A 13,883-nucleotide genomic window follows, 5' to 3' on the forward strand; every position below is an offset into this window, starting at 1 on the left:
ACACGGATGGGTCTTGGTTGGACTCACGGATGGGTCTTGGTTGGACACACGGATGGGTCTTGGTTGGACTCACAGATGGGTCTTGGTTGGACACAGATGGGTCTTGGTTGGACTCACAGATGGGTCTTGGTTGGACACAGATGGGTCTTGATTGGACTCAAGGATGGGTCTTGGTTGGACACACAGATGGGTCTTGGTTGGACTCACGGATGGGTCTTGGTTGGACTCACGGATGGGTCTTGGTTGGACACACGGATGGGTCTTGGTTGGACACACGGATGGGTCTTGGTTGGACTCACGGATGGGTCTTGGTTGGACTCACAGATGGGTCTTGGTTGGACACAGTATGGGTCTTGGTTGGACACACGGATGGGTCTTGGTTGGACTCACGGATGGGTCTTGGTTGGACTCACAGATGGGTCTTGGTTGGACACACGGATGGGTCTTGGTTGGACTCACAGATGGGTCTTGGTTGGACACAGTATGGATCTTGGTTGGACTCACAGATGGGTCTTGGTTGGACTCACGGATGGGTCTTGGTTGGACTCACGGATGGGTCTTGGTTGGACTCACGGATGGGTCTTGGTTGGACACACGGATGGGTCTTGGTTGGACACAGATGGGTCTTGGTTGGACACATGGATGGGTCTTGGTTGGACTCACGGATGGGTCTTGGTTGGACTCACGGATGGGTCTTGGTTGGACACAGATGGGTCTTGGTTGGACTCACGGATGGGTCTTGGTTGGACTCACGGATGGGTCTTGGTTGGACTCACGGATGGGGTTACAGCTGGAGGGAGGGCGCTATGGGCGGGGTTGTGGCAGGTGGGGCGGGGCTATGGGCGGGATTAGGGCTGGTGGGGTGGGACTGTGGGCAAAGTTTGGGCTGTTGGGGCCGGGCTATTCGCGGGTTTACGGCGGGCGGGGCGGGGCTATGGGCGGGGCTACGGCGGGCGGGGCGTGGCCTGGGGCCTCACGCACCCGCAGAGCTCCTTGGGCCGTGTCACGTGACGCGCGCAAGATGGCGGCGGTGCGGGCGGTAGGTGCTGCTGCCGTCACCATGGAGACGCTCTCTGGGGCGAGGAGGGGGGGCATGCCACCCCAAGAGACCCCCCCCACAATCACAGGGGGGCGGGGGAGTCCTAGGGGCCCCCGGGGTGGGGGGAGCTTGGGGGGGGGGGGCCCTTCCCCCCCCCGCCGGACCCCTGAGGCCTAGCGGGGGGCCAGGCTTGGGCGGCTTGGCTCCCATAATGGGGGGGGGGCGAGGGTCCCCCAAAGCTTTTCTCCCTCGGCGACCTCTCGCCATCTGGGCTGGGGCACCCCTAGAGAGCGGCACCTGCCTGCGGGATCCCCCCCCCCGTATCGTGTGCCCCCCCCCCCCCCCCCCCCCCGCTCTTGCGGAGCAGCGCGGTACCCCCCCGGGGTCTCCCCCCTCCCGATGTGCGCGGGCGGGGGGACGTGGTAGGGTAGGGGGTGCGAAACTGAGGCAGCCCTGCTCCTGCCCCACAGGTCCTGGGGTCCCGGGGGGGCCCTGCCCTGCGCCCCCCACCTGGGCAGAGCCGGGGGGCAGCGGGGGGGCTGCTGCAGCTCCTGGGCCGGTGGCTCAACAACATGGAGGTGGCCGTGGCCTGGGGAGAGCGGCTGCAGCGGCAGCGGCTGCAGCGGAGGAACGCGTGCGTGGGGCCAGAGGGGGGTCCTCGCCGGTGGGGTGGGGGAGGGGGGGCTAGGCCAGGCTCCCCACTTGTGGGGCAGGAACAGAGAGGCTGGCTCGGCCTTCTTTACTTGGGGGGGGGGGATGGGATTGGTGCCCCCCCTACACTTGTGGGGTGTGGGTGGAGGGGCTTGGGTGGGTGCCACATGTGTGGGGTGCAAGCAGAGGGGCTGCGTTGGGGCCCCCCTGCTTGTGGGGTGTGAGAGGAGGTTGGCTCCAGCCCCCCACACGGGCCGCAGATAGAAGGGTGGTGTCAGGTCCCCCCCATACATGGGGTGGGAGCAGAGGGGCTGAACTGGGGTCTCGCCTGCTTGTGGGGCGCGAGAGGTGGGGCTGGATCCAGCGCCTCAGCTGTGGGATTCGGGTGGGGCTGGATTTGAGGCCCTTCTACTTGTGGGGCCAAGAGGAGCGGCTGGATCCTGTCCCCCAGGTGTGGGGCACAGGCAGAGGAGCTGGATCTGACCCCCAGGTGTAGGGCGAGAGCAGAGAGGTCAGATTTGGGGTCCCTCTACTTGTGGCGTGCCAGAGGACCTGAACCCGGCCCCCTATGTGTGGGGTGCAGGCAGGGGGGCTGGCTTAGGCCCCCCTGCTCTTGCGCCCCCCCCCCCCCCCCCCCCCCAGGTACTGCGGCTTCCTCAGAGACACCTACGGTGACAATGTGGCAGCCGCCGCCTTCACCCTGTCCTTAGGCGGGAGGGTCAGGTGAGCTCCTGCCCCGTTTTGGCAGTGCCCCACTGCCCCTTTTGGGGGGGGAGGGGGGGCTGGCCCTGAGGCCACCCCCATCCCCCCTCCTCCCGCAGATTTGAGGGGCAGGAGCACTGGATGCAGCCAGAGGGCCGCTGGCACCCTGAGGTGTTGCGCCTCCGCGATGTCCCTGTGGTGGCCGTGGACCTCAGTGGCTCCCCCCTCACCTACAGCGGCTTGGACAACTTGGGTGAGCCCCAGGTCCCGCCCCCCCCCCCCCCCGGCCAAGGACCCTCCCAAAGCCCTTAGGGACACCCCCTGATCCCCCTCCTGCCCCCCACCCCCAGTGCCACTGACCCAGCTGCAGCACCTCGACCTGAGCGGCTGCCCCCACCTTGACGACTGGGCGCTGGGGCGACTGCACGTCTTCGGGGACAGCCTGCAGGAGCTGTCGGTGTCCCGGTGTCCCCGCATCACTGAGAGGGGCCTGGCCACCCTCCACCACCTCCAGTGAGCAGAGGGGATGGGGGACCGTGGGGGGCATCCCCCCTCCCGGTGCCAGCTGCCTCCCCCTCATCTGTGTCTGGGCCCCCTCCCAGGTTGCTCCGGCGCCTGGACGTGGCAGGGGTTCATGTGCCCAGCCCGGGGCTGGTCCATATTCTGCTGGAGGAGATGCTGCCTGGCTGCCAAGTCCTGGGCTTGGACCTTGGGGACAGTGTGAAGATGGGGACACCGATGCCACCGGGGAGGGGACAGTCCCCCCCCTGAGGCAAGCAGGGGGTTGGGGTGTGTAGGGACCCAACGCTGCTGTTCCCCTGGAGCATTAAACACCTTGTGCCTCCTCTCCATGGATCTGGGCTTCCTTGGCAGTGACCGATGGGTTACTCCGCTTTTGCCCTGTTCGGAGCAGCGCTGGACCCACCCAGACACCCCGCAGCGTTCCCAGCTTGAAACCATCCGCTGCTGCTGCTGCTGCTGTGAAGGTTTTGGGAGGGTGACACCCCGTAATGGCCCCGTGGGAACCAAGGAAGCGCCAGCTGATCCCCCCCCCCATGGAGGTTAGTACCCCCTGAGGGGGCTGATCCCCCCTCCAGGAGGTGAATTCCCCCCTTAAGGAGTTTAACATCCTCCCAAAGGGGGTGAATTCCCCTCTGAGAGGGCTATTACCCCCCTCCAAGAGGGTTTATACACCCCAAGGGGGTTAATTCCCCAATCAAGGAATTTAAGGCAAGGAATTTAAGCCACATGCAAGGGGTTGAATCCCTTTCCAAAGGAGCTAATCCACCCCAAAGGGATTAATTCCTCCTCCAAGGGGGCTCAGTCCTCTCCCAAGGTTGTTAATTCCCTCTCCAAGGAGATTAATTACCCCCTCAAGGAGTTTAGTCACCCCAGAGTGGGGCTATTTCCCCTTTCCAAGGGGGCTAATCCACCCCAAAGGGATTAATTCCCCCTCCACTAGGTTTAATCCCCCTTTCTGTGGGCGCTAATCCCTGCTCTGGGGGTGAATCTCCCCCCGGGGGTGGGGGGTTATTCCCAGGACACCCATCAAGCAGCTGGGGCGGCACAGACCTGTGTTTATTTGTGGGCGGGGGGGCGGGGGTCACTTCTCGAAGTGCTCCAGGGGGTAGTGCTCCCCGTAGTGCTGCAGGTGCCGTTCCAGAGCCGCTCGCTGCCGGCGCAGGTGAGGTGGCATCTCCCGGTAAACGTCAGAGAAGAGGAGCTGCGGGTTGGGCTTCAGCTTCCGCTCCGCCTGCTCAAACGCTTCCATCACCTGAAATCCCACAGGTCCTCGCCCTGAAATCCCCCTCCCCCTGCTGAATCCCAGGGGTTTCCCTCCACAAAATCCCCAATTCCCTCCTGGGGATATCCCCTCTCCAAATCCCCCCCCCCCCGATTCTCCAAAATCCCAGGGAACCCCCTCCGCGGAATCCCGGGGGATCCCCGTTACCATTTTGCGGGAGCTCTTGCGCCAGCCCTTCTCCTCCTCCTCGTCCCACCAGCCCCGGTTCAGCATGTAGTGCCGCAGCCGGGAGATGGGATGATCCTGTTTGTCCCAGTAATTCACCTCATCCACTGACCGGTATGCCGAGCTGTCGTCACTGGTGCTGTGGTGGCCGATTCTGCCACGGAGTGAGTGAGGGGAAAGATTAAAAACAGAAAAGAAAAAAAAAAAAGAAAAAGGTGGGGTTTGGCTGCGCGCATCCCTTGCTCGGCTGCAGCGTACCGGTAGGTCATGGCTTCGATGAGGAAGGGCTGGTTCTCTGCCACGGCGCGGCGGCGAGCTTCTTTGGTGGCGTTATACACGGCAAAGACATCATTGCCGTCCACCCGGATGGACATCAGCCCGTAGCCAGGGCCACGCGCCGCTGCGGGGAGCGGGGAGGGGTTGGGGGTCCAGCCCCTGAAGCTCCCCCCGGCCCAAACCCCGCGTCCGCCCCCTTACCGATGCCGTCACCCCGGTACTGCTCGGAGGTTGGGGTGGAGATGGCGTAGCCGTTGTTCCGGCAGAAGAAGACAATGGGACACTCAAGGGTGGCAGCGAAGTTGAAGCCGGCGTGGGCGTCCCCCTCGCTGGCTGCCCCCTCCCCAAAGTAGCAGATCACTGCCCGGTTGGCATCGGCACGCTTGATGGCGTAGGCGGCCCCCACGGCTGTGGGGAGGGAGGGAGGGAGGGGGTCACAGGGGACAGGGGGAGAAGGGGGAACGCGGCGGGGGAGGACGGGGCACCTTGCGGGATCTGGGTGGCCAGCGGGGACGAGATGGTGACAAAATGACGGTCGCGGCAGCCATAGTGGACGGGCATCTGACGGCCTTTGCCAGGGTCACTCGCGTTGCCGTAACACTGTGCCATGAAGAGGTCCAGGGGGTAGCCCCGGTACATCAGCACGCCTTTGGGGGACCGGGGGGGACACACAGAGCCGAAATCGGGGACGGCTCCTCCTCCCCTGGAGGCTGGTGTGCCCCAAACCCAGCCGGTCCCCCTTACCGGCCTCCCGGTACTGCCCAAAGACCAGATCGGTGTCATCCAACGCGGCCGCGCTGCCGACGTGCGTCCCCTCCTCCCCATAGTTGGTCATGTAGAAGGAGATCCGGCCCTGGCAGGGGGGGGTGGGCATGGCGTGTTGCAGGGATCCCCACTCTTGGGGTGTCCCCCATTGGCGCCACCCACCTCACCACACCTGGCGCTGGGACTCGTAGAGGATGCGGTCCATGGTGTTGAGGAGCGTCATGGTCTTGTAGAGCTTCAGCACCAGCTCCTTGGGCAGCTGGGGGGGAGCAGGGGGTTTTGGGGTGCTCCCCGGGAGGCAGGGCGTGCCCCGCTCCCCCCCTCCCCCAGACACGTGGCATCACACGGTTTGCTCACGTGTCCGTGGGGCGTTACATGTCCAGGCATGGTGCGTCTTGGCTGTGTCATGTGCCTGGATGCTGCAGGTTTGGGGGCCCACATACACCCACGGCACATGTTTGGGGTGTCATACGTGTGGATGGCACGTGTTTGGTATACTGTGTACCTGACTGTTGCATGTTTGGGGTGTTACATGCCTGGACGTTGCACGTTCAGCACGTCGCAAGCCTCGATCTGGCATGTTTGGGGTGTCACATGCCCAGACGTTACATGTTTGGGGTGCCACATGCCTGGATCTGGCGTGTTTGGGGTGTCACATGCCCAGACGTTACATGTTTGGGGTGCCACATGCCTGGATCTGGCATGTTTGGGGTGTCACATGCCCAGACGTTACATGTTTGGGGTGCCACATGCCTGGATCAGGCATGTTTGGGGTGCCACATGCCTGGATCTGGCATGTTTGGGGTGCCACATGCCCAGATGTTACATGTTTGGGGTGTCACATGCCTGGATCTGGCATGTTTGGGGTGTCACATGCCCAGACGTTACATGTTTGGGGTGCCACATGCCTGGATCTGGCATGTTTGGGGTGTCACATGCCCAGATGCTACATGTTTGGGGTGCCACATGCCTGGATCTGGCATGTTTCGGGTGTCACATGCCCAGACGTTACATGTTTGGGGTGCCACATGCCTGGATCTGGCATGTTTCGGGTGCCACATGCCTGGATCTGGCATGTTTGGGGTGTCACATGCCCAGATGTTACATGTTTGGGGTGCCACATGCCTGGATCGGGCATGTTTGGGGTGCCACATGCCTGGATCTGGCATGTTTGGGGTGCCATATGCCCAGATGCTACATGTTTGGGGTGTCATATGCCCAGACATGACATGTTTGGGGTGTGACATGCCGAGCTCTGGCACGTTTGGGATGCCACATGCCCAGACGTTACATGTTTGGGGTGCCACATGCCTGGATCTGGCACGTTTGGGGTGTCACATGCCCAGACGTTACATGTTTGGGGTGCCACATGCCTGGATCTGGCATGTTTGGGGTGTCACATGCCTGGATGCTACATGTTTGGGGTGCCACATGCCTGGATCTGGCATGTTTGGGGTGCCATATGCCCAGATGCTACATGTTTGGGGTGTCATATGCCCAGACATGACATGTTTGGGGTGTGACATGCCGAGCTCTGGCACGTTTGGGGTGCCACATGCCCAGACATGGCCTGTTTGGGGTGCCACATGCCTGGATCTGGCATGTTTGGGGTGTCACATGCCCAGACGTTACGTTTGGGGTGCCACATGCCTGGATCTGGCATGTTTCGGGTGCCACATGCCTGGATCTGGCATGTTTCGGGTGCCATATGCCCAGATGTTACATGTTTGGGGTGCCACATGCCTGGATCGGGCATGTTTGGGGTGCCACATGCCTGGATCTGGCATGTTTGGGGTGCCATATGCCCAGATGCTACATGTTTGGGGTGTCACATGCCCAGACATGACATGTTTGGGGTGTGACATGCCGAGCTCTGGCACGTTTGGGGTGCCACATGCCCAGACATGGCCTGTTTGGGGTGCCACATCCCTGGCTCTGGCAGGGCCAGGGTGTCACACACCCAGACATTGCCACATCCAGGTGCCGCCTGCGTGAGAGTCGCGCACCCGGACCCCCCATCCCATTCTGGGGTCCCCCCGCCCTGCCCCAGGGCTGACCTGGGGGTCCTCGGCAGGGCTGACGATGTGTCCCTGGCGGTCCATCACCCGGTAGATGGGGATGCCCGAGATGACGTTGGGCTGGATGAACTCCAGCCGGTCGGCAAAGTCCGCCGAGGCGCCGGGGAACTGCGGCTTCTCCTCCAGCGAGGGGAACTCCTGCCACCGCGGGATATTCCAGCTGCGTCCCGCTCCCCAAAACCCCCCACAAGTGGCCCCAGGCGCCTCCCCCCCGTCCCACCCCCTTCAGGGCCAATGACCAGGGAGGGCGTGAGAAGCAGGGACGCAGGGACGGCTGGGGGATGGGGGGACACAGGGACAGGGTGGGGGGACACGGGAACACAGGGATAAGGATGGGGGACACAGGGACAGGCTGGGGGACGGGGGGACACAGGGACAGGGAGGGGGGACATATGGACAGGCTGGGGGACATGGGGATCCAGGGAGCGGGGGGGGGGGACGACACGGGGACGAGGCGGGGGACGGGGGGACACGGGGAAAGAGTGACGGGGGTGGGAGCAGGGGGGTGGGGCGGGGGGACACAGGGATGCGCCGTGGGGCCCGGGCTGGGGGGACACGGAGCGGCGGCCCCGCTGCCCGGCGGCCCCTCCCGCCCCGCCCCCACTCACGGCGGTGCTGAGGCGCCGGGCCGGGCCCGAGCTCGGGGCGCGCAGGAGCCGCCACCGCAGCGTCCGCAGAGCCGCCGTCGCCGCCATCGCCGCCATCTTGGAGGGGCGGGGGCGGGGCTTCAGCGAGGAGGTGTGGCCACGCGTGGAGGGAGGACGGCGCTGAGCGCGAAGGGGCGGGGCCGGAAGCAGCGGGGCGGGGCCGCGCCGTGCCCCGGAAGCGGAAGCGGCGGGCGCCATGGCGGGGGAGAAGGAGAAGGTGGTGGCGGCGGCTGGCGGGTGTTGCCTGCGGCCTTTTTCCTGCGAGCAGGGGCTGCTGTCGCGGCCTGACGGCTCGGCCGCCTTCCTCCAGGGTGCGGGCCTCCCCTCCCGGCTCTCCCCTGTACCGGCCCCGTGTGCCTGGGCCTCCACGCGGTCCTGGGCCTCCCGTCCCGGCGCTCCCCACGTTCCTTGGCTCCCCCGCCGGTGACCGCGCTCTCCTCTCCGTCCCCAGGCGACACTTCGGTGCTGGCCGGGCTCTACGGCCCCGCGGAGGTGAAGGGCAGCAAGGAGCTCCCGGACAGGGCAGTGCTGGAGGTGCTGCTGCGCCCCAAGGTGGGGCTGCCAGGTGGGTTCCCCGCCACGTCTCGGGAGGGTCCCCGGGGTGTCACCGGCCCCTCGGGGCTGCCGGCTGAGGTTTCCCCACCATCCCCAGTCCCTTCGCAGGTGTGATCGAGCGCAGCCGGGAGCAGCTCCTCCGGCAAACCTGCGAGGCTGTGGTTTTGGGGGTGCTGCACCCCCGCACTGCCATCACCCTGGTCCTGCAGGTGCTCAGCGATGCCGGCTCCGTATCCTTGGCTGGCGCAGCTCCAAACAGTGCCCATGGCTTTGGGCGGAACTGGGGCGGTTGGTCGGAGCTCTGTTTGTGTTTTGGGGGGGCCTCCTCATCCTTAACACACCCTGCCAGCTGCTCTCCTGCTGCATAAACGCTGCCTGCATGGGGCTTCTGGACGCGGGGCTGCCCCTCTCCTCTCTCTTCTGCGGTGTCACCTGTGCCCTTGATCCCAATGGTGCCATCATCCTCGACCCCACAACCCGGCAGGAGCAGGTGAGCACTGGGTGGGGGGTCCTAAACCCTATGGGCCCCCCTTCAAGTCTTCTTGACCCCCGATCTTCACAGGAGGCACGCGCCATCCTCACCTTTGCCATCGACAGCACAGAGAGGAAGGTGCTGATGACCACCACCAAAGGCAGCTGCTCCGTGGAGGAGGTGAGGGGGGCAGGGACCCCTGGGGAGAGCTTTTGGGGTGCAGGACCCTCCCAAGAGGAGGGGCTCCCACCCACCGCAGGGTCCCTGCTTCCCCCCCTAGATGCAGCAGTGCCTCGCAGCAGCCCAGCGCGCTGCCGACACCATCTTCCAGTTCTACCGCGACTCCATCCGGCGAAGATACTCCAAATCCTGATGCCAGGGTCCCCCCAGGACAGCTGGACTGTCCCTTGCTGTCCCCCCTTGCCTCCCTGCCCGGACCCCCACAACAGTCATTAAAGGACCCTGCTTCCCTCCCTTCCGCTGCGCCTCCGAGTCCATCCAGCACATGGATCTGCTGCCACAGTGCTGGGGCTGACCCCCCCACACACAATGTGCCATGGCACTTTCAGACCTTGGGGTTGCCCCTTCCCCCCCCCCCCCCCCAATATCAGGGGATATTTTGCAGGTTTGGGGTGTGCCCCCAAATATTGGGGGCCACATCACAGGGTGCTGCCCCCCTCCAAGTCTGTCCCTGCGTAGTAAAACTGGCTGGAGTTTCATTTGCCCCCCCCCCCCCCCCCCCAGTCTGTGACCGCCCGCTCCCCCAGCCTCGGGGGTCCCTCCTGTCGCGTGCCCGTCCCGGCCGAGCCCGGGTCATTTCCCATGGGGGGGCGGGGCCACGCGGGGACCAATGAAAGGCGCCGCTGAGGCTGGAACTTGCGGCTGCGTCCCAACAGGGGGCGCTGCAGGCGCGGAATGATTGACAGCCGCAGCAGCCGATGGCTCCGCGGGGGCGGGAGGCGGGCTCCGCCAGGCAGCCAATAGCAGCGGGGGACTGGAGGGCAGACGGGCGGGCGCGGAACGGCCAGCGCCCTCTGGAGGGAGGTGGGGCGTAAGGTGACTGGCGGCAGCGAAAGCCAATGAGGCGGCGGGATAAGGCGTGTCCGGCCAATGGGGCGGTGGCAGGGCCGTGGGGGCGGAGCGGGGCGGTGGTCGAGGCGGCGGCCGGTGAGCGAGCGGGGCCGGGGTCCCTCGAGCTGTTCCCGCCGCCCGGCCCCCCCCCCCCCCGGTGGCTCTCCGCCCCCAGCAGGCCCTCAGGCCGGGCTGCCCCCGGAGCAGCGCCCCGGGACCCCCCCGGACGGGCCCGGTGCCCCCCGGGACAGGCCCAGTGTCCCCCGGAACCCCCAGAACAGCCTCCCCAAGCTCTGCCCCCCCCCCACCCCCCACCCCCGTGGAGCCCCGGCCCCCAGTGCCGCGGGGTCCTTGCCGGTAACCCCCCCACACACACACACTTGGTGCCGCGGCCTCACCTCCTGCTCCCCACATCAGTGTCCCCCCAAAACCTGCAGCACCCCCCCATGCACCCACCCCCCAAAATCCACCCTGCCCCCCCCACCCCTGCCCCAAGCCGCTTGGACTTGTGTCCCCTGTCCCAGGGGTGCCCCCCGCGTCCTGGGGGTGCCCCCCTCCCACAAAGTCCCCCACAAAACCATGGAGGCCAGCTGCGCCCCTCGGCTCCTGGGTGTGGGGCGGGGGGCTCACCCCACTGGCGAGCTGGGGGGGGGGGGGCTTCAAAGTCATCTGGGAGTCTTGGGGGGGGGGGGGAAGGTGGCCGTGGGGACCTCCACAAATGCTGCCCTACCGCCCCCCCTCTGCTCGCAGCTCCTGAAGACCTGGAGTGCGGCAATTTTTGCAGGATGCTGGAGTCGGCACTGAGGCGGGTGAAGCTGGTGCTGCTCCCCCTCCCCCGCGGTGTTTTGGGGCAGGGGGTGTCCCACGGAGCCCCCCACTTTTCCCCTCCGCCGAGCAGTGAGTCCGTCCAGCTGGAGCTCCTCAGGTACGAGGCCGATGACGGCGAGAGGCCGCGCAGGCAGGAGGTGGGGGTGACGGCCCAGCTGACCCCGCCTGCCAGTGCCACCCCCCGCACCGAGTGGCTCCTCACCGTCAGCTCCTCTGGCGAGTTCACCAGGTGACAGGGGGACGCTGCGTGGGGGGACACCAGCCTTACCCCTGCCGTGTGCCAGAGCCTGATGGCTGAGCTGCCCCCCTCTTGCTGGAGGGGGTGGGACGTCCCCTCCACACCCCCCCTCCCCGTGGTGGTCCCCTCGGCACCCCCTGGACACCCACCGGCATGGCCCCCTGCCCCCAGGAGTGATGCCGTACCTCGGCACCCAGCCCCTGCCGGGACCCTCCCCCCTCCCAGTGTCCCCGAGGTGTGACAGCAGCGGCATGGGGCAAGCGCCCCCCCCTCCCCCCAATAAACCCTTGTCTGACCCCACGGCATGGCCTGTTGATGAGACTGGGCCCACGTCCCTGTCCCCGTGTCACGCTGACGGGGACGCAGCGGCGGAGCCATCGCGCCGGGGGGGCACCAGGGACATGGCCGGGGGTGACAGGGGACAGTGGCAGGGCTGGGGCACGTGGAGAGCGCCGCCCCCGGGGTGGCGGCCCCCGGTGACCCGCGGTTCCCAAGATGGCGGCCCCCGTGTACCCCCAAGATGGCGGCTCCCATGTTCCCCCACGCCCCCAAGATGGCGGCGCCCTGCCGGGGGCGGTCCGGCCCCCTCGGCGGCCAATGGGGCGGCGGCGTGGGGGCGGGCCCTGCGTTGCCGCGGCAACGGGCGCCGTCAGCGCGGGGGCGGGTGGCGAGGGCGCATGCGCGGCGTGTGAGCGGCGCCGGCACGGGGGGGTGCGTGGGGAGGGGGGTGCGTGGGGAGGGGGGTGCGTGGGGAGGGGGGTGCGTGGGGAGGGGGGTCCGAAGGGGTGCGGGGGGGTGCGGTGTCGGTGGGCAATGGGGGGAGTGCGGGGGAGGGCATGGGGGTGCGGGGGGGTACCGTGGGGGTGGGGGAATGCTGGGGGGTGCTGAGTCGGTGCCATGGGGAGGTGGGGGGTGCAGCGGGGAGGTGGGGGGTGCAGCGGGGAGGTGGGGTGCAGCGGGGAAGTGGGGGGTGCAGCAGGGAGGTGGGGGGTGCAGCGGGGAAGTGGGGTGCAGTGGGGAGACGGGGTGCAGCGGGGAGGTGGGGGGTGCAGCGGGGAAGTGGGGTGCAGCGGGGAGGTGGGGGGTGCAGTGGGGAGGTGGGGTGCAGTGGGGAGGTGGGGTGCAGCGGGGAGGTGGGGTGCAGTGGGGAAGTGGGGGGTGCAGCAGGGAGGTGGGGGGTGCAGCGGGGAGGTGGGGGGTGCAGCGGGGAGGTGGGGGGTGCAGCGGGGAGGTGGGGTGCAGCGGGGAGGTGGGGTGCAGCGGGGAGACGGGGTGCAGCGGGGAGACGGGGTGCAGCGGGGAGGTGGGGGGTGCAGTGGGGAGATGGGGGGTGCAGTGGGGAGGTGGGGGGTGCAGTGGGGAGGTGGGGTGCGGTGGGGGGTGCAGTGGGGAAGTGGGGTGCAGTGGGGAGACGGGGTGCAGTGGGGAGGTGGGGGGTGCAGCAGGGAGGTGGGGGGTGCAGCGGGGAGGTGGGGGGTGCAGCGGGGAGATGGGGTGCAGTGGGGAAGTGGGGTGCAGTGGGGAGACGGGGTGCAGCGGGGAGGTGGGGGGTGCAGCGGGGAAGTGGGGTGCAGTGGGGAGACGGGGTGCAGCGGGGAGGTGGGGGGTGCAGCGGGGAGGTGGGGGGTGCAGCGGGGAGGTGGGGGGTGCAGCGGGGAGATGGGGTGCAGCGGGGAGGTGGGGGGTGCAGTGGGGAGGTGGGGTGCAGCGGGGAGGTGGGGGGTGCAGTGGGGAGGTGGGGGGTGCAGTGGGGAGACGGGGTGCAGCGGGGAGATGGGGGGTGCAGTGGGGAGGTGGGGGGTGCAGCGGGGAGACGGGGTGCAGCGGGGAGATGGGGGGTGCAGCAGGGAGGTGGGGGGTGCAGCGGGGAGACGGGGTGCAGCGGGGAGGTGGGGTGCAGCGGGGAGGTGGGGGGTGCAGCGGGGAGGTGGGGGGTGCAGTGGGGAGATGGGGTGCAGCGGGGAGGTGGGGTGCAGCGGGGAGGTGGGGTGCAGCGGGGAGGTGGGGGGTGCAGCGGGGAGACGGGGTGCAGCGGGGAGGTGGGGGGTGCAGCGGGGAAGTGGGGGTGCAGCGGGGAGGTGGGGGGTGCAGCGGGGAAGTGGGGTGCAGTGGGGAGACGGGGTGCAGCGGGGAGGTGGGGGGTGCAGCGGGGAGACGGGGTGCAGCGGGGAGGTGGGGGGTGCAGCGGGGAGGTGGGGGTGCAGCGGGGAGGTGGGGTGCAGCGGGGAGACGGGGTGCAGCGGGGAAGTGGGGTGCTGGGGGAGTGACGGGGGTTGCAGAAAGGGGGGTGCGCTGGGGGGCCAAGGGCTGCAGTGGCAAGTGCAGCAATGGGGCGCAGTGGGGAGCTGGGGCGACAAGAGCAGGAAAGAGGGGGCTGCACTGGGGGGGGGGAGGGGCGCCTGGGCTCCTGCTGAGCAGCCGGGCCATGGGGGGGGTGCAGGGCTGCTGGGTGCCCCCCCCCCACCCCACCCCCCGGCGCAGGCAGCGGCATGGCAGAGGTGCACGTCATCGGGCAGATCGTGGGGGCCAGCGGCTTCCCCCAGCGCCGCCTCTTCTGCAAGTGGGGGCTGCACACAGGTGAGCCCCCGGACC

General features: G+C 67.5%; 3 protein-coding genes across 5 annotated transcripts; 2 read left to right on the forward strand and 1 right to left on the reverse strand.

Annotated features, from left to right (window-relative positions):
- The first annotated feature begins 985 nt into the window (after positions 1 to 985).
- Positions 986 to 3,372, forward strand: DMAC2 (distal membrane arm assembly complex 2). 3 transcript variants are annotated; one of them, XM_037374738.1, is made up of 7 exons: positions 987 to 1,039; positions 1,510 to 1,673; positions 2,333 to 2,413; positions 2,512 to 2,645; positions 2,743 to 2,905; positions 2,995 to 3,164; positions 3,266 to 3,372. In XM_037374738.1, exons 1-6 carry the CDS (start codon positions 1,022 to 1,024, stop codon positions 3,161 to 3,163), a joined length of 729 nt encoding a protein of 242 aa, XP_037230635.1. In that variant the 5' UTR covers positions 987 to 1,021; the 3' UTR covers position 3,164; positions 3,266 to 3,372. The 3 variants fall into 3 exon arrangements, with proteins under 3 accessions (XP_037230636.1, XP_037230635.1, XP_037230634.1); XM_037374737.1 differs by lacking the exon at positions 3,266 to 3,372 and having other exon boundaries at positions 2,995 to 3,239; XM_037374739.1 differs by lacking the exons at positions 2,333 to 2,413; positions 3,266 to 3,372 and having other exon boundaries at positions 986 to 1,039; positions 2,995 to 3,239.
- A 577-nt stretch (positions 3,373 to 3,949) lies between these two features.
- On the reverse strand, positions 3,950 to 8,352 carry BCKDHA (branched chain keto acid dehydrogenase E1 subunit alpha). Its single transcript, XM_037374735.1, has 9 exons — positions 8,089 to 8,352; positions 7,460 to 7,618; positions 5,575 to 5,661; positions 5,382 to 5,490; positions 5,123 to 5,284; positions 4,839 to 5,045; positions 4,620 to 4,761; positions 4,344 to 4,515; positions 3,950 to 4,166 (listed from the first exon to the last, which is right to left on the reverse strand). The coding sequence occupies exons 1-9, from the start codon at positions 8,323 to 8,325 to the stop codon at positions 3,996 to 3,998; spliced, it is 1,446 nt and encodes a 481-aa protein (XP_037230632.1). The 5' UTR covers positions 8,326 to 8,352; the 3' UTR covers positions 3,950 to 3,995.
- Positions 8,297 to 9,633, forward strand: EXOSC5 (exosome component 5). Its single transcript, XM_037374740.1, has 6 exons — positions 8,297 to 8,438; positions 8,579 to 8,692; positions 8,791 to 8,912; positions 9,032 to 9,172; positions 9,245 to 9,334; positions 9,435 to 9,633. The coding sequence occupies exons 1-6, from the start codon at positions 8,324 to 8,326 to the stop codon at positions 9,525 to 9,527; spliced, it is 675 nt and encodes a 224-aa protein (XP_037230637.1). The 5' UTR covers positions 8,297 to 8,323; the 3' UTR covers positions 9,528 to 9,633.
- The last annotated feature ends 4,250 nt before the right edge of the window (positions 9,634 to 13,883 follow it).

The sequence above is a fragment of the Falco rusticolus genome, unplaced genomic scaffold (genome assembly GCF_015220075.1).
Source record: "Falco rusticolus isolate bFalRus1 unplaced genomic scaffold, bFalRus1.pri scaffold_177_arrow_ctg1, whole genome shotgun sequence".
NCBI classification, from domain to species: domain Eukaryota; kingdom Metazoa; phylum Chordata; class Aves; order Falconiformes; family Falconidae; genus Falco; species Falco rusticolus.